The sequence below is a fragment of the Hemitrygon akajei genome, chromosome 16 (genome assembly GCF_048418815.1).
Source record: "Hemitrygon akajei chromosome 16, sHemAka1.3, whole genome shotgun sequence".
Taxonomy (NCBI): domain Eukaryota; kingdom Metazoa; phylum Chordata; class Chondrichthyes; order Myliobatiformes; family Dasyatidae; genus Hemitrygon; species Hemitrygon akajei.
In genome coordinates, this window is record NC_133139.1 from 86,739,551 (window position 1) to 86,766,184 (window position 26,634).

At 40.0% G+C, this 26,634-nt stretch overlaps 1 protein-coding gene across 2 annotated transcripts in view; it reads left to right on the forward strand.

Moving 5' to 3' along the window:
* Positions 1-20,010, forward strand: part of LOC140740255 (cysteine protease atg4da-like) — a 41,610-nt gene extending 21,600 nt beyond the window's left edge. For both annotated transcript variants that reach the window (XM_073069361.1, XM_073069362.1), the window contains exons 5-11: positions 1,807-2,170; positions 5,076-5,146; positions 8,494-8,639; positions 9,369-9,447; positions 12,038-12,114; positions 12,696-12,815; positions 15,148-20,010. In XM_073069361.1, coding sequence (XP_072925462.1) covers positions 1,807-2,170; positions 5,076-5,146; positions 8,494-8,639; positions 9,369-9,447; positions 12,038-12,114; positions 12,696-12,815; positions 15,148-15,330 — 1,040 coding nt within the window. In that variant the 3' untranslated portion in view covers positions 15,331-20,010. The remainder of the gene's footprint in view (positions 1-1,806; positions 2,171-5,075; positions 5,147-8,493; positions 8,640-9,368; positions 9,448-12,037; positions 12,115-12,695; positions 12,816-15,147) is intronic.
* The last annotated feature ends 6,624 nt before the right edge of the window (positions 20,011-26,634 follow it).

Sequence of the window (26,634 nt, forward strand, 5' to 3'; positions counted from 1 at the left end):
ACACTATAGTAATTTACCAATGTGCAATAATGTACAAAATAATAAAACAGACTATTATACTATGATGTGTGTTCTGTTGCACAGAGATAAACTTGTATATGCTTATTGCACTTGGTAGGAAAGATTTTCTACCAGTTGAAAGTAGATGGTGGACCTCATATCCAGGGAAAATGGGGACATGCCTGTCCTAGCATAAAAAGTCAACTCCAGTGGACTAAGTGGATAAGATCAACAGTGAGATCCAACCACCAAGAAGACAGTGGAGAGTGAAGGGGCAGAAGTCCTGGTTATCCACTGCAACTAAGGAAGACCCCAGCTTGTGACGACTACTCATACCATTGGGTCTGGACTTCTGAGGTCGAGAGAATGGAAATGAACCTGTGCAATGGCTTTTCCGCTCTAAATACTTTCTCACACGGTTTTCACTGTCATCATCAGATAAGTCAGATATCTAAAATGCTTCTGTGTTCTTTTGATTGACTGTAGGTGAACTAAATCAGCGCAAACAATGGACTTCCATCATACAATGCTTTTGGTAATTGCATCCTCTAAATCAGGGGTTCCCAACCTTTTGTATGCCATGGACCCCTACCATTAACTGAGGGGTTAGTGAACCACAGGTTAGGAACCCCTACTCTAAAATCTTCATGTTTATTTTAACATTCAAAATGATTGTCATTGTCTTCAAATTAATCGTAGTGTCTAGCTTGTTGAAGTAATGAAATCATTTCATGTTCACTGCTGGCCATTTTCTGGTCCCTCCAGGCCTGAATGCTTGAAACTGCAGTGAGCAAAGCAATTCTAAATCATTACTTTTCACCAACTATCAGTGACAGACATCACTACCTTTTGAACACAAACACCTGCAACTGACGGTACTCTAAGCACTGTGTAGTGTCTAACGGCCACACAAGTTCAGACAACTGACACTAGTTAGAAATGGTTCAGCAAGACTCCTGTTCCAATTATGTGGCAGTGTCCCAAATAAATGAAGGGAATCTCAGCTATTTTCTCAATTAGTATTTGTTCTTTAAGGGTTGTCCCATATAAGTAGCTGCCTGATTAACTGATGACTCAATTAACCAGAAGGCACTGTCCTTGTCTCCTTAATTCATAGAATTTTGCCATAGAAGATGCCTGTCTAAATATTCATTTGCTGTTGAAGTTAGCAATAAAAAGTTCTACAATTCATAGTCCAAAAGGTAATGTTGCTCCTGGTCAGTACCAAACATTCTTGGTGAAAACAAAACCATCCTTGGTTGGTGACTTTCCTTACCACTGTATAATCGCTTGTGTCTTTTTCTTTCTTATGTCAAGTTACCACTTTGGGTAATAAAAGAGGGTGGGCTGTTGCCATGACTTTTTTTTCTGTGTTCTTTCTGTCCTCTCTGCACAGTTCCAACAAAACTCAATTAAACCTTTCGATGAGGGACATTATGGTTTACCATACTGAACAATGAGTTCACCAATTTTAGAAGCCAGTTATTGTTCCCATTTGAAACTCCTCAAAGCCCTTTATTATTTTCTTTCTTTACAGGTTTTATTTTTGTTTTCTTTCAAGTTTGCTGATTGTTCTTCCAATATTTTTTCCTGCATTCTCCCATACCTACCACTTTCCCCTTTGTTTCCTCTCTTTGAATTGTTAACCAACCCATTTCTAATGATTTTCCATTTTGGTGAAAGGTTGGACTCCATGGATACTATCTGAACTGATAATTTCTATCATTTTCCACTTTTATGGCTTAAACACTTGCTATATTGGATGAACTTAGTAGTGGTGGTTTTAAGTGCCCTCCTTTCTTTTAGACTGGACATGGCCTGATGTGTTACTCTCCGTTGAGTCAGAAGCTGAACCCAGGTCACCATCTAAATCCAGCATTACCAACTGGTCAAACTTTGATGTCTTCAGCTCACAGTTGGACAGGAGTAGAAGCCTCCGGCATGCCCGAGGATCCACGGTCACGCAAGCACGCGCACGAACGTTGAGACTGGACAACCCTAACTCTTCCAAAATGGACAAAGAAGAGGAGGAGCACCGCAAAATCATTTCCTGGTTTGGCGATCACCCCAAAGCCCCATTTGGGGTACATCAGCTTGTAGAATATGGCAAGAGCTCTGGGAAGAAGGCAGGAGACTGGTACGGCCCATCAATTGTAGCACATATAATCAAGTAAGTAAAGCCTCTGCAAATGTCGCACATTTCCAATGTTCAGAGTGTCCAAAGTAATGCTATGGTAATATAGGAAAGATGCAAGTGTCGCGGGGAGGTAGCAGAGGAGATTCACCAGGATGTTGCTTTAATTGGAGTATTTCAGCTACAAGGAGTAATTGCATGATCTGGGTTGTTTTTCCCCTAAGCAGAGGAGGCCGGGAGGGGACCTGATAGAAGTATGCAATATTATAAGGGGATGGATGGGATAGATGGTAGTGATCTTTTTCCCATGGTGGGCTTCTCTTAAGCAAGAGGAGCTTAGTATGAGGTGAGGGTATCTGAAGGGGAATTGTTTCATACTGACTGGTTGGAATCTGAAAAGTTTTGACTGAGGAGGTAGTGAAGGCAGATACTCAAAACTTAAAGAAGAATCTGAGCCAGTGAAGGCTATGGATCAAGTGGATAGATAGACAAGTATAGTGGTTGGTGTGGACATGGTGGGCTGAAGTGGTGGTGGTGTTTCTGTGCTGTATGACTCTTACTTTATCTGACCTTACAATTGTTAATTCAATTTTAGCATTTTGGGAATTTAGTCCTTAAGCCACTGCAGGATTAGGCCATTCAATCAACAGATTTATTATTCCCCTCTCAAACCCTTCTCACGTTTACTCCCGTTTGACACCATTATAATAAAGAACCTGTTAACCTCTACTTTAATTATACTTCTTGGCCTCTATAACTGTCCATGATAATAGATTTGGTACCCTCTGGCTAAAGCAATACTTCGTCTCTGTTTTATGTGGATATCCTGGTGTTCTGAGGCTATGCCCTCGGTCTTAAACTTTCCCACTTCTGGAAACCTCCCCTCCATGTCTACTCTATCCAGGTCTTTCGATATTCGGTAGGATATTTGGCTTGTCCTTCTAAACTCAAACAAGTACAGGCCCTGAGCCATCAAAACTCTTTCATCCCTGGGATCAGTTATGTAAAGCTCCTCTGGACCCTCTCCAACACCAACACATCCTTACTTAGATATGGGGCCCAAAACTGCTCCCATTGCTCCAAATGTGGTCTGACCAATGCCTTAAAAAGCCTCAGCATTGCTTCCTTTTTTTGAAAATTCTAGTCCTCTTGAAGTGAATGCTAAGATTGCAGTTACCTTCCTTCCTACTGATTCAACCTGCACCAGGACTCCCAAGTTCCTTTGGACAATAAACCTCTGAATTCTCTTCCCACTTAGAAAACAGTTTGAGCTTTATTGTGTCTACAGAAAGACACTTCCCTATGCTGTATTCCTTCTTTATGCTCATTCTCCCAACGTATCTAAGTCATTCTGCAAACTCACTGCTTTCTCAGTACTACCTACCCCACCACATGTCTTTGTTATATTTGCAAACCTGGCCATAAAGCATAAATTCGTCATCTAGATCATTAACGTAAAATGTGAAAAGTAGTGGACATGGTGGACCCAACTCCAATCCATGGGGAACACAACTAGCAGTTAACCAGTAAAGCCCTCCTTCATTCCCACTCTTTGCTTTCTGCCAGTTAGCCAATCAATTTTTCCATCCATCTAGTACCTTTCCTGAATTATTATGTTCCTATTCGCTTAGCAGCCTCATGTGCCGCACCTACATTGTCAAAGACATGAAAATCCAACTAAACACTGCTCTGTCTATTCTTAGTCAGTGTTACATATAAATGACGTAGCAAGTTGTGGAAAAGAAACAGGTGAATGTGTTGACTTGGTGATGTGATGTTGGAGCAGGGGAAATGGAAGCTAACTCATCTACTTTCTTGCTTTTCCCCCCATTACCATTCAATGGAAATTTTCCAGAAGAAGGCATTTTAGAAAATTAAAGTCTGTATCAGCTATCACACTGGCCATTTTTAAGGCCTCTTGAATGAAGTCCATCAGTACCTGAGGACCTGCACACTTGACATTCACTGATTGAACAACTTAATCAATGCCTCTGCCTGATGATAATTGTCACTCTTCTGATTCAATCCCTCCCTTTCAGTTCCAAATTTCTAGCTGTTTGTGAGATGTTAGTTATTTCCTCTATAATGAAAGCTGATGTTGATATAAAATCCCCATTAATACATTTGTCATCTCATCTCCTTGTTTCCCATCATAAGTTCCCCAGACTTGCTCTCTATAGGGTTAAGGCTCATTTAGTTAAATATCTAAAGAAACTTATTATATGTTTCTATATTTTAATTTTTCCTTCCTGAGTAATCTTTGTCACTTGTTGTTTTTCTATACTCTGTCCAGTCTTCGGATCGGCCATTTATCTTCTGCACAATCAATGTTTTTTTTCTTCAGGTTTAATGCAAGCTTTAACTTTTAGTTAACCATGGATACTGAGGCCTCTTTTTTGGGATAGTTTTTCTTGTTGGAATGTTTCCTGTACACTCTGAAAGATCCTTTCAAATATATGCCACCGTGTCTTGACTGATCTGTTAATTTCCCAATTCACTTCATCTTGTTCTGATTTCTTGTCTTTGTAGATTCCATTCTCTGAGCTTAAAATGTCAGTCTTGGTCCCATTCTTCTCTCCATCATTCTGAACATAAAACTGTACAGTGAGCACCATTTTCTCAGGATGTATAGGGTAGGAAAGTGATTTATCTGAGTTGAATTACCTGATTTTTGGCATTTGGCCTAATAATGGAATTAACTCACTCAGCTAGATGCCCAGGTCTTTTTCTTGAAAGTTCTTCGGTGGTAGCTGCTGGAAATTGTCTCTAGAATGCCTCTCACTATCGAATCTGAAACACTGGCTTGTAAAGGAATGACACTTGTCTGAGATGTGGAAAGGCTTTCAGATGGGTCTGAAGAAATACTGGGAAGCTGAATTGGCTTTTAATCATATTTTCTTTATTATTGACTCTCATTCTCCTGGCTCTTCATTTCTCTTAGGAGAGCGGTGGAAAAAGCTGAAGACTCTGAATCTCTTGGTATTACTGTCTATGTATCACAGGATTGCACAGGTGAATATCCACTGATTATCGGTTACACGCTGAACACTGCATTCATGAGATTAGAACTGTATCGGAGTTTACTGCTAGCAGAAGCAAATTCTTCTCATTTTAACTATATCAGTTTGATCAAGATTTACAAATTACATGTAATATTGCGGGAGTAAATGTAAAATGTGTTGCCATTTCTAGAAGGTTAGGTAATCAGATTACACTGATTTGTGCATACAGTTCACTAATTGAAAGTATCAGAAGTGGATTCAGCAGTAATTTCCAAAAAGGTGACTCTATAAATATTTGAGGGGGTTATCTTCGTTTGGCTGCTTGGACGGACTCCACCTTTGCCTCACATAGAACTGTGGATTTGTGGCAGTTGTGATTTGTTCAATGCTTTGAAATGGGTATTTACACCATTCAAGCAAACTCTGAGGCTGAAAGGGGAGACATGTTAAAATTGTTGTAAGATCTTTGTCAGCTGTGGGAAAGTATATGGAACTGGGGCTCATCTAGACTCATTCATTTATAATATTGGAGCAAAAAGAATTGAAAATTTGTTTTATTCCTGTCATGTGAACCAAGTTACAAAGGAAAAGCATTGTTTTGCAAGCTTTCCATATCACTTGATTAATACATTAAGCCAATAAGACTGCTCCCTTCCAGTGCCAAAGACCAAGGTTCAATCCTGACTGGGGTAGGTCACACATTCTCCCTGTGGTCACCTGTGGTTTGGTGGGTAAGTTAGCCCTGGTGTGTAAGTGAGTGGAAGCTTTGTGTTTGGGGGTGGGAGGGAGTTGATATCAAAGAAATGTATGCAATATATTCTTGTTCTTTGCAGACTTCCACAAAAACAGAAGAGTGCCCCAAAGAATGAGTGACAGTAAAAAAAAACTTTCGAACCCAAAGCCCCCCCCCACACGTGCAAGCAGCAGCCAAACAACAATTATCCCCCTCCACCACTTACTTCATCAAAAAAAAATCAGCGATTGTATGATCAATTGACCATGATCTGTAGTGCAACAAAACCTAATCGTTCACCCTACAATTCGACATACCAAAGGCTTGCTCTCTCTTTCCCTAATAAACCCCTCTTGGGGAGAATTTTTAAAAAACTTGGATGAATGTGGTAGTGGTGTAAATAGATAGTTGATGGTTTGTGCAACTCAGTGAGCCACAAGACCTGTTTCCATGATGACTGTCAAGTTGCTACTATGATAACCAGTCATTCATCTTTCTGTCCAGAGCTTTATCATAGAGCAAAAACCCTTCCCTGAAACAAGCCACTTATTACAATGGTGCTGTTTCCAACCCAAGTGAACTTGATTAATTAAATCCCTTGCAATCAAGCCTACTGAACTTAATAATTCTTCCAAAGTTTAATTGCTGTTATCCTTGCTATCAAGGGGGGAATGATAAGGCACTTGTTTTGCCCTCCCTACTAATAGCAATTCTATATACAACATAATTATCAAGAATAAAGAACTTCTCATTTTCATTCCAGTTTTAAAACTTTAATGCCCAAGGTGGCCCTCAGTCACAGGCTGCTTTAGAAGTGCAGACACATCTTGAATGTAAGAAATAAAATGCAGTTTTAACTTGGCAAGCGCTCATAAGTAGCAGCAACATATGTCATTAAGTAATTCAGTTTTAGTAATTTGGTCATGAGGACTAAATAAATGGTCAGAAGTTTAGGAGAATTCTCCTGTTTTTACAATAGCGGCATTGGATCTTTCCCTTTTGCTAGAGGGACATGGTTATTCCATGATTATTTGAAACACTAATTCTCCATAAGGTTGTGTCCTCAGCCCCAATTCTACTTCTTGTACAATCTGGCCACTCCGTCTGCAAGTTTGTAGATGATACCACTGAAGTTCTGTAACAAGTCATAGTACAGGAAGGAGGTAGAGGATAATGACATGGTGTCATAACCATTCCCTCGATGTCAGCAAAGTGAAAGAGCTGGTTATTTACTTCAGTTAGGGGATGATGCACACGACCTTGTGTACATCAGTATTGTTGAGGTTGAGAGAGTTTAGAGCTTCAAGTTCCTAGGTGTGAACATCACTAATAGTCTGTCCTGTGTTGCTGTGACAGCCAAGAAAGCTCACCAATGCCTCTGCTTCCTCAGGCGGCTAGGAAATTGGGCATGTCTCTACCCTTTTCAGTTTTTATCGTTGCACCATAGAAATTTGTTTGGATGCATAATGGCTTAGTATAGGAACTGTGACCGCAAGGAACTGTAGAGAGTTGTGAACACAGTTCAGCACATCATTGGAACCAGCCTCCCTCTGGACTCTCTCTAAAATTCTCACTGCCTCAGTAAGCCAGTCACAGACCAAACCTACACTGGACGTTCTCTCTTCTCCCCTCCCCTGCTGGGCAGAAGAAACAAAACACTGAATGCACATACCACCAAGTTCAAAGACAGCTTTTGTCCCACTGTTAGTGGAACCTTTTGTAGGATAAGATGGACTCAGGATTTCACAATCTATCTCATTATGATGTTGGACTTTAATGTTTACATGTACTCGACTTACACTTTTCTGCATTGTTATTGCACCTTACTGTATAATCTGATCTGTAAATACAGTTGCGAGGCAGGGTGCAACTTGGGCCATGTGACAATAATAAACCAATATCAATTAATGGTACAAATTTGGAATGTCTTAGATTAATACAGAAATTTCTGTAGTCAAATTTGAACCAGGAATATCTGCCTCAGAGGGAAGAGTACTACCCATGCCTGACTAAATGAAGTGTAAACTGCAAGTAGAACTAAGGCAAAATCAAATTTCTCACATAAGTAAACACCTCTCAGTGGCTTTTGATATCAGTGTTATCATTTCTCTGACATTATGAAATGGAAATTGTTCATTAATCAGTCTCGACATCAGCACAATTGGTTGAGCATTTTCTAGTTTTGTTCAAAGTAGCTTTATTATCAAGGTATTGAAATTTGTCTCCTTCCAGGCAGCCATGAAACAGAAACCCAACAGAACCCATTAGAAACAAAAGACCGTCAAACACTCAGTGTGCAGAGAGGAAACAAATAGCGCAAACAATAAAAGCATGCAAACAGCATTCAGAGTTGAAGTTCACAAAGCCAGGCATCACGGCAGCCCATCCTGAGACCACTAGTTGCAGGCCACAGCCTCAGTCCGGCACAGAGATGAGCAAACCCCGCCACAAAGCTATTTTAAATGTTATCTCATTAAGTTTTGCAGAGTTCCCAATGAATCAAACCCAAGTTTTACAGGATGATTTAGTGTAGATCATCATGATCTTGCTTTGTGTGCAGTTTTTATGCAACTCGTTATTGCATATTTGAAGCTGACATTTATTTCTTTCCCTTCTTGGGACAGTGTACAAAGGAGATGTGGTGAATCTCTGTGAGATGCAATTAAAGAGTGGAAGTGTTTCTGATCTGGAATGGAAGTCAGTTATTATCCTGGTGCCTGTTCGACTAGGAGGTGAAACTCTCAACCCCGTGTACATGCATTGTGTGAAGGTAAGCAGGGTGTCAGTAGCTGGATTCTAAATCTTGTGTGCAATTGTGCACTTGCAGCTTTCCTACCAATCAGCTGCGGTACTCATTTTGATTTTCAAACACCAACTATTTTGAGGAGTATCTCAAAAAGGGTAAAAAGTTTAACTGAACCGTGATTGATGTCATAGTTCGCAATGAGGAAAGTTGGTCCTTGTCATGTTTTCTGTTCTTTAGGCACTTTATGGGCTAGTTCTTGCAGCTTCCTTGCTGTTAGTTATTTATTGACATACAGTGTGGAATAGTGCTTTCTGGCCCTTCGTGACACACCACCTAGCAACCCCCAGTTTCTTCTTTTTAAACCCTAGCCTCATCATGGGACAATTTACAATGTCCAATTTAACCTACCAACCCATAGCACCTGGAAGAAACCCACACAGTCACAGATAGAATGTACGAACTCCTTACAAGCAGAGGTAGGAATTGAAGCCCCATCTGTGAAGCATTGTGCTAACCACTACACTACCATGCCACCTACATAGTCTGGTGTATCTCCCTACCTCATCGTCCTTGTGACATTCTACAGAGTAGTACTAAGCATCTAATTCTTGTAAACATGAGATTCTTCTGATGCTGGAAATCTAAAGTAAGACACACAAAATTTTGGAGGAGCTCAGCAGGTTAGGCAGCATCTAGGGAGGAATAAAGAGCTATTGTTCTTTGTTCCGCCTCTTAATTCTTGTGTGTTTGCAGGAGATCCTGAAGCTTGAATGCTGTATTGGAATCATTGGTGGGAAGCCCAAGCACTCACTTTACTTCATTGGATATCAAGGTAGGTATTGATGTTTTTGTTCCCCACCTTACAGGAAAAAGTAGATTTTCTCTTATGTTGAGATCAGGAACAGGAAGAGAGCTAGAAGTACTAACTAAATGTGCATCTTTGACAAGCATTTGAGACACACAAGACTGTAGATGCCAGAATCCGGAGCAACAAGCTATCTGGCAGAATTCAGTGGGGTGAGCAACATCTGTGGGAGGAAAGGAATGTGAGCATTTTGGATCGAACTCTACACCAGTCCCAATCCAGGGTTTCAACTCAAAACATCAGCAATTCCTCTCCTCCCACGAATGCTACCTGACCTGCTAAGTTCCTCCAGATCTTGCACTTTGATATGCAGTTGCTGTGAAGGAACGCCAATGTACTTTTGTTCTTCAAATGAAGATCACTGTAGTCAGGGGAAATAGAAACCTAAGCTTCCTTTGGAATACTCAGTTTTCTGCTAAAACTATCTTGTGAAAGGCTGGATCCACTGATCGCCATTTGAAAGTACTTAAGGTTTTATTTACTTTTGTAATGTATTGAGAGGTTATGATGTGACTTGTTTATTTTAATTTTTTTAATAACAATAGCTTTAATTGAACTGTTATCAGAATGTCTGTGTTGTATGATAATTTGGACTCTTGGCCTCACAGTTTACCTTGTTACGGTCTTGCACCTTATCATTTCCATTGCTAGGTTATTTGGTTTAGGTTGTAATGCATTTTAGAGAGATTTCCTAAAATCTTCCTTACATTGATCTTAAGGTTATTTATTGGTGCTTGTCCCAGAACTCAGTACATCAGGGAAGCTGGTCTGAGGCACAGTTGAGCCTGTTTGTTCTTGTGAATTATATAATGCATGTTTGTTACTGAGTTGGGTGAACCATTATTCCTGCATCAGATTTATTGAGATACAGTGCAGAATAGGCTCTTTCGGCCCTTCTAGCCATGCCCCCTGCAATCCCCTGATTTAACCATAGCCTAATCATGGGACAAATTATTGTGGCCAATTAACCTACCAACTGGTACGTTTTTGGACTGTGAGAGGAAACTGGAACACCCAGAGGAAACCCATGTGGTCATGGGGAGAATGTACAAACTCCTTACAGGCAGTGGCAGGAACAACCCATAGGTGGTTCTGTTTCAGTGAGAATCACTTCTTAGTCTTCAAAACTCGAGAATCTATTTGCCCAGCCATAGTAAGATCAATTCCAGTATCCCACCCTCTCCTAATCACTCCATGAATTGATCTGGTGGTTTTTTTTTGTTGCTTTTACTTCCTTTAATCAGAATTGTGTTCTACCTGACAGAGAGAGACTAGTCCTGTGTACAATTTTCCAAGTCTAGGTGCACCAGGATACTATTTAATTGCTGTAAAATATATTTATTTTGTATTGAAAATCTCTTGCATTAATGATCAAAGTCTCATTTGGCTTTCTAATTGTTCGATGTATCTGAATGGTTTTAATGTACTTTTTAATCCCCCATTAAAAAAAAATAATACTGTTTCTTTTTACCAGTTAAGTGGATGACTTAACATTTCTCCATTATAGTCTATTTGCCATGTCCTTGACTAGTTAGTTAGCTTTTATACATAAATCCCCTTGTAAACTCTCTGCATTCTCTTTGCAACCTGCACTGCTGCTCAGCTATTATTAACAAGTTAGGGTATGTTGTACTTTGTCTCATAATCTAGATAATTGCTATGAATTGCAAACAGTTTATCCTCGGCACCATTGCCTCAGTGGGTACTCTGACTCAATAATAGCCTACGCGTTCCTATTTTGAGTTTTATCCATATTCTGAGTTCTAGTCATTAATCCATGCCTGCATGTCCACAATCTCATGCTCCACATTTCTTATAAAATTCCCATATTGAAGATCCTTAGAATTCACTGCACCACTTCAACCAATCGCTCCCATTGATTCTGTTGATGACACCTCAAATGTACTTTTCCTTTCATTACTCTATGTTGACTGCCTAATCCAGCTATTATTTTCTATGCTACTTTCTTAACATTATATTTTTAGCAACATGCACAAAATGCTGGAGGAACTCAGCAGGTCAGGCAGCATCTGTGGAAAAGAGTAAACAGTCGATGTTTTGGGCTGAGACACTCCATCATGACTGAGAAAGAAGGGGCAGAAGAGTAAAAAGTTGGGGAGGGGAAGTATATTCTATTTTTACCCTACTACTGATGTGACAACCTTTAGAAACTCTTTTTGAATATTCATCCATAGGACCATGATACTGCAGATACTCTAGAAGTCAAAGTCAAATTCATTATCATATACTACCTTAAGATTCATTTCCTTTAGACATTTCCAGAAAAACAAATAATTTATGAAAAAAACGTACATAAACAAACAACTATTGTGCAAAAGAAGACAAATTATCCAAATAAGGAAAGTACTGAGAACATGAGTTATCAAGTCCTTAAGTCCCTGGTAAACGGCCAATTTTGTTAATTGTAAAAGCCTACTTGGCCTGTGAATACTGAATTCTGTCAATTGTCCCCAAAGCTATGTTAGCGGAGATTTCTAGCAACTTAAGTGGAAGGTTAAATTATGGTAAAGCAGTGGATGTACTGATTACTTTGCAGATGATTACCTGCTGTATTTGGACCCTCACTACTGCCAGCCCGTTGTGGATGTAACTAAATACAATTTCCTGCTGGAGGTAAGTTACGCTTGGCTGTTGCTACAGAGCAGGCCTGTGCCTGCTGCTGGTCTGCATTCAGTCACACAAGCAAGTGCTAAGATTTCTTTTCAAGTTAGAGAGCAAACAGATAAATTTTGAGTCAGTATAGAGCTATTTGTTTTAGCATCAGAAGCTTCTTCAACATTTCCGGCCTACTAATGAAAATATTGTATTGCTTTTGTGTGTATGTTAATGTTTACAGATGCAATAACTGATTCATTGGAGAGGAATTGGAAATCTAATTGATTATTGGATATTAAATCTTATTGGAAATAATCTATTTCAATTGCTGATCCTGTTCCGATGCCTGATGACCACACACTATCCAGGAATTATTTTACCTGAGCTAATTATTTTTCTCCAAGGCCCCTCCACTGTCCCAACCTAACTCCCTCACACTCAGATTAGGATGGGGAGCATGTCAGAGGGAAACCTTGCTGGTGCCAGACAGCATGGATTGATAAGAGGTTTGGATTTGTGTTTTGTGATCTGAGAGTATAAAGGAGAATGAAGCATTTAACATGGGGAACTGTGCATGAATGGTTCTTTTTGTTTCACAGTCATTTCACTGCATCTCTCCAAGGAAGCTGTCTTTCAATAAGATGGATCCCAGCTGTACTATAGGCTTTTATGCAAAGACTAAGGAGGATTTTGAAAACTTGTGTGAAAATGTCACAAAGGTAAGTAAATGGTGCAGTGTTTTTGTTCTAATTGATTACTGAAGCTGTGTCTAAGAAGGTAATAAATGCTGGAGGAACTCAGCAGGTCAGGCAGCATCTATGGAAAAGAGTAAACAGTTTTTCAGGTCGAGACCCTTTTTCAGTCCTGAAGAAGGTTCTCGGCTCAATGTTGACTGATTACTCTTTTCCATAAATGCATCAGGTAGAAGGTACAGGTGCCTCCGGACTCACACCACCAGGTTCAAGAACAGTTACTACCCCTCAACCATCAGGCTTTTGAACAAAATGGGATAACTCCACTCACTTAAGGACACTTTTATCTTGTTATTTCATGCTTGTTATTTATTGGTATTTATTTATTACATGTATTTGCATTCTGTAGATTTGCTAAGGTATGGCCACAGAAAAAGAATCTCAGGGTTGTGTATGGTGACATTTGTGTACTCTGATAATAAATTTTACTTTGAACTTTGCTGCCTGACCTACTGAGTTCCTTCAGTATTTTGTGTCTATTACTTTGGATTCCCAGCATCTGCAGACCTTCTCATATCTAAGGAAATATAACAGGTCAAAGGGACTTGGGAGTCCTCATGCTAGATGCCCTAAAGGTTGTAAGGAAGGTAAATACAATGTTAACATTCATTTTTAGAGGTCTAAAATATAAGAAGCGAGGATGTAGTGCTGAAAGGCATTAGTCAGACCACGCTTGCAGCATTGTGAGCAGTTTGGGCCCTGTAGCTGAGAAAGGATGTGCTGGCATTGGAGGGGGTTTGCTGGAGGTTCATGAGAATAATCCTAGGAACGAAAGGGTTAATGTATGAGGAGCATTTGATGGCTCTGTGCCTTGTTGGAGTTGAGAAGGATTGGGGAGGTGTGGGAATGTCATTGAAGCCTGCTGAACACTGAAAGGCCTGATAGACTGGATATAGACATTATGTTCCTATAGTAGGGGAGTCTAGCACCAAGCAGCACAGCCTCTGAATATGAGGAGATCTATTTAGGAGAAATTTCTTTAGCCATAGGGTGGTGAATCTGTGGAATTCATTACCACAAAAGGCTGTGGAGGTCATCATTGGATATATTTAAACTAGTTTGATACGTTCTTGATTACTAAGGGCATTAAAGGTTATGGAGATAAGGCAGAAGAATGCAGTTGAGAAGAAGAATGAATTGGCGTTCATCAAATGGTGGAGCAGTCTCGATGGGCAGTATCTCAATACTGATCAAATGGGTCTTGTGGTTGTAACTGTAGGCGTATGTATTAACTCTAAAATAAACTAGTTGCTGTTCTTCTGTTCTCTCTTGATTGCTATTTGCTTGAGGTGTGTTCAGCCTTTTTAATCAGTATTGGTTAAGTGTTGTCACACCATTGTTGGTGTTAATCCACAGAATGCTTGCCTTCTGGAGAGCAGGCTGGGGAACTTCATAAAGTTCTCTGCATGGATATTAGTAACTCAGTGTTGCTGGTCAGAGGGAAGTTTTAACAGACAGCAGTAGGTGGTGTTGTTGGAGGAGTTACATTGGACTGGAATAGAAAGCTGAGTGGGAGCATTGGGCATTTTGTATTGGAACCACATCTTTTAGGTTAGTGAATCAGTGTAGATTCAGAATTCAAATTTATAAACAATATGAAACTTGGAGTGGAGCCAAAGGAGATGACTCTGAAGCTAATGTTGGAATTAAGCTACAACTTTGGAGAATTATGTTTGATGAAATTAAAATTTTGATTTGTATTGTAGTAAAGTTAAATAACTATCCATGTACATCATAGTTAAAGTGACCCATAAGTCACAATAAATGCAACATGGTGGATTTTCTAGTGTAGCATGAATGTTGTTAGTCTGGTGACAGTAAGTCTACTTGTGATTCATCATCGAATGGCTTCAATTGTAAATGTATTTGGTTTCTGAAATCAGTACAGCACATGTCATTGATCAGTTTACAAGACCACTTTTGTTGGACACTCAAGTTCAAGTTTAATTATCATTCCACATGCACATGTAAACAGCATTCTCCTGGGACCAAAGTGCAAAACAGTTATACAAGTCACACATAGCACATATAATTAAGATAGCTCAGACAGTCACTAATAATAATATTTGCCCAAGAAAAGTGTAATTCACTGAGAAATGGAGACGGACTGTGGAAACAGTACAAAGTTGTCATATCTGGGATTTGATGTACATTAGAGGAAATTGGAGAGGGAAATTCACCTTCAGTAATAGACACTTTAAGACCTATCAGCTACCCGATTGGCTTTGATGGAATATGATTCACGGAGATGTGTACAATCAGGAATAGAACAACAGCAAATGATTTTGTTTTTCTTTAGGTTTTAGGCTCCTCACCTTTGAAAGAGAAGTACCCTATTTTCACCTTTGCAGAAGGTTGTGCTCAGGATTACGGTCTGGATGAACGCTGCATTTGCAAACCGGATACAACTGTGCGAATCTCCAAGTCTGAAAGAGCAGGGAAGTCGAAGCAGAGCAGCACTGAAGAATTTGTTTTTCTCTAGTGAACAATGGACTTGCAATTAAATATCTGTGCCTGCTACTGTATGTTTCAACAGGGAACAAACTAGGGGTCCTCTTGGAATGTTCCAATATTTATATCTGGTGTTTTTCCATAATGAAGTGGAGTCATGGCAATCATTATCCCTTCTGTGTAGCTTTTACTATGAGACTGGTAGAACTCTTCCTGAGAATGATTAGCTTGTTTTTCCCTTTTATAATGTGGCTGAAATTGTGCATGTCATTTATAGGTCTGTGTGATGCAGACTTTTCAAGGCATTGACAGTTTCAAGCTGGGGTTGATATTGAAACCACTTATGTAATGTATTGATGCAGATATTGCTGAGGTGCTGACTTGTATTCTGAGAGCTCACTGAGTGGTCCCCTCACCCTTGATCAATCCTTTACATAGTGTAAACTTGATAATAGGGAGTAGTTCATAGGGAGACAGATGGGGAATGGTTGCCAAGTCTGATGCTTTATTTGTGATGCATTTTGCTATAGAATTCCAGTTAAAGGTTGGGAATCCTGCCTGTCATCACTTCCCTGGGTCCAGATTACCGAAGACTGATTGTCTGGATCCATTGTTCCTTTGGCAGATTGCAAATAGAGACTCCTTTGCTGAATTTTGCATCTTTTCCCCAACTCTTCTCCCTGAGAAGTACAGCACTTCAGTTTATGGAGCTACCTCTTTGAATTCACTTACTGTGGCTCAAACTGTGCACAGGAGGGAGTCAAAAATCAAAGTTCTCTTTACCTGCGTGAGTGTTGACACGTACTATGTCAGTACAGATCATAGATTGTCACACTGTAGCACTCCTTTGCCCACAGCACTGTGTTTCAACATTAAACTGGCAGTGTTGTGACCCGAATGGCTTAGGTGAATGGCAAATCAGATCTTTATTTAGGAAAAAGGAAAGGCAAATATTTCTCTTTAAGAATGGGTATCATTTATCTATTTTGATTGGTCGATTAATTTACAAAATAGTGCGATAAGAGGCGTACTCTGAACAAAGGAAGAACATTTAATGGATTTTTAAAAACCAGGATTTGCTTCTTGTCAGATCCACACAGACAGCTGTTTGCATTGCAGTGACATTTTTTAAATTCTAATGCTTTATCCTTCATTGGAAGTATTTTACTTTTGATTGGTACTAGGATTGGGATGCCTTTTACCCTGGGTTTAGGTTCTCCATTTTCTTGGTGATAAGTCTTCTTGAGGGATAAAAATTTTTTGCTGGGGCCTAGTTTGAAACTGGGTTCAAGCAGATAAAACTGGCCCAGATTCGGCAATAACTGACATTAAAATCTAACTTGGGTCACAGGGCGTTGGTAAAGGTGCTCTTCTCTTTTTTTCTTTGGTCAAGACTGTCATTGCAAAGCTCCTTCTGCTCTGTTCCTATTCATGTGGCACTTAAACTGCATTGGAGCTTGTGAATTTTACACTGGCTCCAAAGGGAGTTCTGCTCCCCACGTAACCCATTGTATAATCTGTACTTTCAATCATGTTACTGCTGGCTATCAACGCTAATCACAGACCTCGAAACGTAACTACTGATCCTAATGACTCACAAAGTGTTGTCTATAATTATTAATTGAGCTAACAAGTAAGAGCAGTCTAATTACATAACTACTTAGTTTGTATTATTTATTCTGTCTGTTTCAATTTCTATTTTTGATATAGTTTTTATTTCTGGACTGAGCCTTTGATCTGAAGCACAGCTATGTGCATTTCCCTGTGGCTCCTTCCCTCCTCACCACCCATGCCTTCCACCCACAACCCCGCACCCCCAGAGTTAAAATATCTGTAGTGTTTAGGAAAACATCCTGAGGATCAGTTTACCAGGACTGAGGTACAAGCAGGTGAAAATCAATTAATGATTCCTGCATTGGAGACATTGGCTGGCATTGGGATATTCACACTACAGTGTACTCTTCCCACTGCCACATCTTATGAACAGCCAGGCTTTATAAATCGTCATTAGCTGAAGAGGGCTTATAGTATTGCCACTTTTTGTGGGTTCAGTTCATAAAATTTGCTAATTGCTACATTGCAGTCTTTTACTGCTAAACTCAGGACCAAATTGTTAGTGGGACAGTGGGCCACCATGATGGTGAGCTGTTGCATCATGTTAACAAATAATTGTTTTAAGAATAGGGAAGGTAACTGCACAGTATTTTTAGTATGTATGGTACTTTTTTGGAAGCATTTTGCCTAGAAACTTAATTTGAAACAACAAAAAGATTGTAGATTAGGGGAGGGAAGGTGGAATATGAATCAATGTTGTCACAGCCTTTCTGTTGTCACCTTTCAGTGTGGTGGAGCCATGAGCGTTCACAGCTAGGATCACTGTGGTTCACCCGACAGGTTTTCTGCACTTCAGGGAGTGTACAACGTTAATCAAATTGCAGAGCTGTCGAGAGCACTAAAGGTTCTCAATTAACTCTGTTCAAACAAATGGCCATCTCTCTTGCTAACAAACTCAACTACAGATACCTTGATCATCTTGTCAATGAGTGCCTATTATTATGTGGTGATTACATTAACTACATGGAGATTTTGTTTCACTGTTGCCACATAGCTAGCTGTGGAATTTGCAAATGCTCCATGCACAGTGATTGAGTTTATAAGGCATGAATAGGTTGCAGTGGATTACTCCATGGTATTAATATGGAACATTTCTACTCTAGTGACAAACTAGATATAAAATATTTCTGCATCTTGATCAGGCTGATTACATCTAAAAGAGTAACCTTGACATATCTATCCTGTTAGTGAATCATTTGTTGGCTACATTTTCCGTCTCCCACACCCTTTCGAACTCTTGTGCTTCTAGCCATTCAAACAGCTCCTAATGGCCCCTGTTACTGTTCAGAGAAAAGCAAGAGAGTTCTTCTGCCATCTTGGCCAATGTTCCTCCCTCAACCAGAAAGGATTAAATATCTCATTGTTGCTTATGTACACCATCCTACCATATTTACCTATAATACAATTGTTACTCAGTGGAATTCATTGAATGAGAAATGCTTAGCTTAGTGACTGATGCTACTGGATTAATGCAGATTATTTTCCCTAAATATGCATTTGAAATGTTGCTTTGAACGTCTCAGAGCAGGACTGTGCTCCAGTATTGGTTTCTCCAGATGTAATATGAATGCTTTATCAACAAGTATTTTTGAGCTGAGTGTAGGCACATCAAGAGGTATTTTTCCAATGAGTAATCTAATTCTGATAAATGATGCTGCCTCTCACCTGTCTGAGGACCGCAACCATTGGCTTGGGAGGGTTAGTTAACTTGAAGTCTCATTTCTTGTAGAAGAAGCAGGACAAGGGCTGTAAGGCGGCATTCTCGTATTGTTTCTTTGGTCCTACCTAAATTGTGTTGGAAGTTCTTTCCATGACTCCTCCCCCTTGTTTAGTGTTTATTCTTCTTGCCATCCTCTCTCCTTTCTTCAAACCTCCACATTGAAGACTTGACTCCTTATACCCTTTGAAATCCTTTCCCTCAGCTCTCTCAATGGAAGGAGTGAATTGTAATTGGTGAATGCTGTCAGATTGTTTAACTGTGGAGAATATTGGGAGCTGTTTTGAGTAGCAACAGTAATTTGGAGCCAACTTTTCACCCCCTCCTCTCCCCCCCCCCCCCCGCCCACACAGAAACTCTCCTGTATGTTTACAGCAACCCAGTAGAGACCAGCCCAAATAACAAACAACTACTTTCCTAACTCTTGAGCCATTTTGTTTAATCCCTCTTATCACTGTGTGATTGAATCATAGTATGATCAGATATCTAAGACTGGCTGTGCCTCATTCTAGTTACCCACTTTTACATTTTACTTAAATATAATGCTGCTAGGTTTTGGAAAAATCATGTGCATAATTTCTTGCTCTATTTATAAACATGCCTGAATTTGAAATGATGAATATTATTGTGAAATTGGTTGGAAATTACAATCCATCTGCTTGAACCTTAATGCGTTTGCTTTGAGCGAATATCGATTTTATCACTGGTGTTTAAATGATATTTGTATTCTCACAGTTCATTCTTGAAGTTACTGTGCATGTACTACTGAAAGTTTCTCCAGCTGTGCTATTTTAGGAAGGCCTGTGTATCGCTTGATTAGTGTCCAAATGATTTCCTGGTTCCCTAACAGCACTGATCCATAAATTACCAGGAAGCTCCCAGGAACCAAACTTGCTCTCAAGTGGGGTTGCCTTCCTAAAGTGCACAGTGCAGTACTAGTAAACCAAATAGTTTACAGTTAGTCTTGAAACGTTCCTAGCATGTTTTAATCCTTTGAGAATGTTTCATTTGGCATCGCAGTCTGGAGAGAACTTCCTCCTTCCTGTCCTGGGGTTTTGGGCATCTTGATTATGGTGGGGAAATTTGATAATGCACTTTAAATTAAAATGGGTCATGGGTCAACTCTATAAACACCCTCCCCTTTGAGGGCAGAACTGTGTAACTGGGAATCTCTTCTGATGGCATGATATTAAAGGATAGGACAGAATACCCTTTTTATTTACAAACATGAAGGGTGTTTTGCCTAAATTTGGTGATGCTAGAATAAGGCATATTTGTATTATGAGAGGAATTATGCAGTGGTCACTACTGTTCAGTAATGTGTACAAATGGGGAAATTTAAATACATCTCAATAACATTAAAAAGTTAATTTAAAAGTCTTTGTTGGATAGATCCTCATAATTAATTAATTCTCTCACTGATTCCAACAAAGCACAGACTTTTCTCTGTATAACTCCTTTCAGCAGGGTTCAACACACACCACTTGGAAAGAAAATCAAAATCTGTAAATACTGGAACACTAAAATAGAAAATGTCGGAAGTGGTCAGTATGTCAGGCAGCATCTGTGACAAGAGAAATAGAGTTCATGTTTCAGGTCACAGATAGATCTCAGCAGCACTCGGAAAGTGGAAAACAAGTTGGGAGAGGGGTAGACAGGAAATCTCTTCACAGATCTGGTAAGTGTTCTTACCACTTTTCACTCAAAGAACCCTGGTTGATTTGTATATCTGTGTATCCCTTTTCTGATTAGAAATTGATGGGAATGTCTCATTTCATAACACTGAACAACAAAGATTTTGCTTCCTGAATACCTTTAGGTGTACAGTATCATGAATTTTGGGCTACTGATCATGAAATCACCATGAAATTTCCCTATCCACTATTTTTTGAAATAATTTATGCTTATTATTTCAATTCATAATTCAAGTCAATTAAAATGTTGCCTACAATGTAAGCTGGAAAGTTTCCTATCTTGTCGAGGCATGCTTGGGCATGCTTAGGTGGCACGGCTGCTGCATAACAGGACAGGTTTTAGTAATAATTATTGGGTTCAGGACTGTAAGGATGGAATTTGCTATCACTAGGCACAAACATTTCTTTGAAGGATTTTGATATTTGAGAAAGATGCTTCTCAGAATTACTGATGCCAAGATTATGGAAAGCATTTTAGTTGGTCTGCAAATCAAACAGATCATCAATGACAGGCAATTTGAAGAATTTCTAGTGGAACCGGAGAAAATCACATGGAAGGCATTCAAGGAAGTTGTTGAATTTTTTCTCGGCATCTTCAGAGCACCAAACTACATGCAGCTGGTTGAAAGCATGCTTCAAACATATAAAACCATGAAATGCAACATGTCACTAAAGATTCATTTTCTGCATTCCTATTTAGACTTCCCCCTGCAAATCTTGGTGCTGTTAGTGACAAGCATGGTGAAAGGTTTCACCAGGACATTGCAGTCTTGGAGAAAAGATACCAGGGCAACTGGAATCCATCAATGCTGGCAAATTATTGTTGGACACTTAAGCGAGAAGCCTCAGACACTGAGTACAAATGAAAATCAATAACAAAATATTTTTAACTTCGTAGAACTATTGCAAAGCATCAGCACCATTATGCAATTAAACACATTATATTCAATAAAAGTTAATTTGTTGTTTCTCCAAATTCCTACGTGATACAAGTAGTCTGAAGTTCTATTTTTGTTCATCTTCAAGCAGTCTTATCATAAACAAAAAATTCTGGGGAAGCAACACTTTTGAAAAAAAATTGTTGTCCAGTGTAATAAAAATTCAAGAACTATATTGAAAAGGACTCGAAGACTTTGGGATATCCTGGAAGGCATCTTTAAACATGAATCTCTAAAAGGTATCCTAACCACTGGAACACAAGACAGCTTTTGCCTTTGAAAGGCTGACGTGGCAGGGGCTGAGAGGCATTATTTCAGTCCACTGTTCACTTTTGGAATGTCAATTTTATTACTTTAAAATGATCTAAATTATCAGAAATATGGGAGCAAAATGTATATGTGTTTCTAATTTGTTACTAGATGTTACTAGTATAAAATTTGCCTTTTTTTAAAACACCCCTCCCCATGTATTTTGACTCTGGTTCAAAAGACCATATTAATGATTCATTGAAGGTAGCACCATTAAGCAAAACCAATAACAATAACCTAGAGGTTTAAGATGGCATTGATGAAGCACAGTGACTACTGGCAAACTAAACAAATCTACTAAATACTTCATTAATAATACTTTTTTATAACAATCATTGAACAATGGAGAGGTGAGGTGAGTGGATGTGGAGGTGGGGTCGGGGTGCCCCCAAAAGTGAGGAAAGACATGGTGTTTGATTTTAATCGCTGGACCAAATTGGAAAGGTCTGGTACTGGTCCAGCAGGCAGCAGAGTCCAGGTCCCAGAGAGGTCTGAGAGTGAGGAATGACCTGATATTTGGACAATTTAAGCACTGAGCCAGATTGGATGTCAGGAACAGAGGCAAGGGACGGACTAGTTCTGCTTACTATTCCTTGACCTTTACTTGGCTCTGCACTGAATTGAGGCTGTGGCCTGCTCCTGCAGTGTTAATCTCACATCTCTGCCCTTTGATTCTCTCACATTTGTAACACATCACGCAGTCACTTTGTGAATGTGATGAAGGCTTTTGGTTCCTTCAGTTCTCAGGCATTGAGATCCCCCACCCCAACCACCATTTTCTGGGTTTAAAGTTTTACTGAATTTCCCTCTAATCTTTCTTCTAATTAACTTAAATCAATTCCCAATTGTTTTGGCATCCCTGTTGTCTCTGAATTATCCAAATATTGGCTGCATTTAAAATATGTTTATGGATGACCATAAGACATAGGGCAGAATTTGGCCATTCTGCCCAATAGTCTACTTTGCCATTTGAATTATGGCTGATTTATTTTCCCTATCCCATTCTTCCTCCTTCCTGTAATCTTTGACACCTTTACTATTCTAGAACCTATCAAGCTCAGCTTTAAATATTTTCAATGACTTGGCCTTCATGCCCATCTATGGTAATGAATTCCACAGATTTACCACCCTCGGGCTAAAGAAATTCCTCCTCGTCTCTGTTCAGTGGAATTATTCAATCTTTTTGGTCTGAGGGAGGGGGAGAAAGAATCTTGGAGAGTAACATGTATCCACAAAGAGTCCTACTTGCAATATTCTCCTCTTGAATGCAACCAGTCCCATTTACTGGAATCTATCTGGATTTCCATCTTGCTTTATTGACCCAAAATGTACTTTTGTATTGCCACAGTTTGAACTAGACCAGCTCACAGCATGCTAATTGTTGCATTTCACCCACTTCCTGATCCCATCAGAAAATCCAGCGGGTGGACTGGAGGAAACAGTGGATTTACACTGTAGTTACTGTGAGGATTACAATTTTAACCAAAGATCAATCTGTTGGCATTTGTTACAAAGCAGGTTGAGACAGCTTTTCTTTCTAACACTGAACTCTGGAGCGAGCCTCAACTTTGTGATACCCCTCCCCTCTGAGCATGAAGGTTCAAGACACACTGGACATTCTTGATGAATGAGGGTCTAAGTTATGGTTCTGAGTTCTTAGCTGACATCCAGCAAGATAGCTGACTGAATCTCTCTCCTCTTACCTCACACTTCACCTTGATGTCATATGGGTTGGGAGAAGCTTTGAAAGGTCTTATCTCCCGTACAGGTGCTATGCAAGACAAGTTTGTTGTCCATCCACAGCTTCATGCTGTGGTTCCGTGTGAAGGTAGAAAAATCACATGAGCACAAATGGTTAAGAACTAGAATTGGCCATTATTTAAACTGTAAAGCAGGAGATTGCAAACTACCTATGGTTTCTAATCTGGATAAGTTCCACACTGGAGGAGGAATCTCCCAATTCCATTGGCCACATTTAGCATCACAGATATATTGTTCAATACACAAGCATGTCACCCATTTCCCCACCATCCCCAGTCATAGAACAGCAGATAGATGATTATCTCTTAGTTATTACCCTTTACTAAAACTTTTCTGCCTCCTATACAGGCTGGGATTGGGCACCAGGAAACCTCATGTTCTCAGCCATTAAACTATAAAAGTTAAAATTAGCAGGCTTGTTAAGTTGTGATGTGGGTGAGTATGATATTTTATCCTGCTATGTGAAAATGTCGGGGATGTAATAATTACCAGGTAAAGAGCTGAATCCGAGTTATTACCCCAAATGCACAAGCAATGTAATAGAAGGTTACATAGCCCAAGGTGTTCAAAGTAAATTTATTATCAAAGTACATATACCATATACAACCCTGAGATTAATTTTCTTGTGGGCATACTCATTAAATCCATCATGGAATCAATGAAAGACTGCACCAACTTGGGCGCTCAACCCCTTTCCTGGTTTGTGAACAGTTTCCTAGGGACTGGAACTTGAGGTTGTGAATAGGGAGTGTAGGAGACGTGTAGCATTAAGCTGGTCCTGGAAAGTGAGTTCATGCTACTGACTCAAAGACAGTACATACTGGAAGTTTAGCCAAACAGACAGTATCTATGAAAAGCGAAAGAGTTAATGCTTCAGTCAAAAGCCCTTCATCAGAACTGGGAATATGAGAAAGGAAGTTAGTTATAACAAGTCACTTATCTCAGATCTTATGAGGGTTTTAGGAACAAGAGGGCACAGCTTCAGAATAGAATGACATCTATTTAGAATGGAGGCAAAGAGTAATTTCTTCAGCCAGAGGGTGGTGAATCTGTGGAATTCATTGCCGTAGATGGCTGTGAAGGCCAACTCATTGGGTATATTTAAAGAAGAGGTTGATGGGTTCTTGATTAGTAAAGATTTTAAAGGTTATGGAGAGAAGGCAGGAGAATGGGCCTAATTAGCTGAATGGACCCAATTGTCATCAACTCATGCAGCAGGTCACTGTGATAGCGCCTTGCATGTTGATCTTGGTTAAGATGGCACATGATATCTGGACTTGATTAGTGATTCTTCTGCTCTGACATTCAGTACCACCACATGGGACAATATCTTCATCTACTGAACTATTAGAGGGAAAGAGAAGGGAGATAGTTACAGCTTCTAACAGTAATAGAAGAAAGCAACATAATTTCTTACAGTTTCCTGAATGGCCAGCAGTGGACTAAAGCTCAGTACTATGTGACTGAGGGTGTACTGACACAATTACTGGCCAGTTTCATCTCTGCAAACACCAGTCCTCTGGTGGTTTAAAGTGGTCTTTATCTTCTACCAAAATGGAATAATAATGTAAATAAAATACTGAGCCTCATAACACCTACATAGCAGGGAATGCTCTCAGGATAGAGAAAAGGATTAGTGGGCACACATTCAAAACTTGACCATGAATACATTGTTAATGTGTGCTAGCTCCTGCTCCCCTTTCAAATGAGAGGAATCATTTTGAAATAAGTTCAATACGAGGTAATAAATTCATTGTTGTTCAGACTGACCTCTCTTGTCAATGGTTTCGCTTCTGCTGCTGCAGGAACACGGATTCCGAATCTGTTCCTGCATCTCAACCATAGCTTGTCTATGTAGAAACACAAATGGGGACCATTAGTTACTGACCCGTGTGAGGACACTCCATACCCCTCCTGCTCAATATTGCCCACCCCACCCTTTGGTGGTTCCGTTTCTCTCTGCTCCTTCTCCTGAATGTGCTGACTGTTACTGGTCCTCACTAAATACATGACGGTGAGTTGGGCATTTAATTTCTCTGCCAAGTTCAACTCTTCCCTCACAGTCTAGAAATGGTCAATAGAGGCGAAGGATCTGAGCAACACAACACAAACACTGGAGATTGTGCAGACGCTGGAAATCCAGAGTAGCACTCAAAATGCTGGAGGAGCTCAGCAGCTCAGGCTGCATCTCTGGAGAGGTTTTGGGCTCAGACCCTTCATCAGGATCCTAGCAGTTATTCTTCCTTCTAAACCTGGTTATTCTGTACTGATCAGTATCAGTGCAGTCATTAGGATCGTGGATAAATCGGAACTTGAACGTTTTCCTACCCCTTTCCCACTGTGCCCCTCTCACTTTTATTGCTGCTCTGCCACGTACTTAATGTCTCGTATCTCCTGTTCAGTATCCGGTGGCTGTAGTTGACTGCATCTTTGTATCACCCTTTCTAGAATCTGGATGGAGGTAAAGATTACAAGATGTTATTTTAATAGTTTAATGTCAGTCATAACACCATGAACTGTACCAAACAGTCCATCCCATTTGATGCGTGCTTTTTTAAGGAGGTGGAAATGCTCAATTCCAAAAGGAGAAATGGTTAGATTAGATTGTGAGGACACTCAGTCCTCATTTATTGTCATTTAGTAATGCATGCATTAAGAAATGATACAATGTTCCTCCAGTATGGTATCACAAAAACACAAGACAGGCCAAGACTAACTTACAAAAACCACATAATTATAACATATAGTTACAACAGTGCAAAGCAATACCGTCATTTGACAAGGGCAGACCATGGACATGGTAAAAGAGAGTCTCAAAGTCCTCGATAGCCCATCATCTCACGTAGACGGTAGAAGGAAGAAAAACTCTTCCTGCCATGAACCTCCAGCGCCGCAAAGCTTCCTGATGCAGCCTCTGGAAGCATCCGACCACAGCCAACTCTGGATCCGTCTGAAAAACTTTGAGCTTCTGACCAGCCCACCGACACCCAGCACCATCTCTGCCGAGTGCTTCGACCTCAGCCCCGGCCGCCAAGCAACAGGCAAAGCCGAGGATTCGGGGCCTTCCTCTCCAGAGATTTTTCGATTGCACAGTAGCAGCGGCAGCGAAACAGGCATGTCAGAAGTTTTACCAGATGTTCTTCTGTGCTTCTCACATCCGCCCCCATCAAATCAGGATTGTGCACGGCCCCTACTTACAGATAACAGATATTCATCCCGGAGTGGCTGTGCGAGTGGTTCACACTCCTGATCCCTGTCATCAGGATCAGAGGTGGAGAGGGTCAGTAACTTTAAATTCCTTG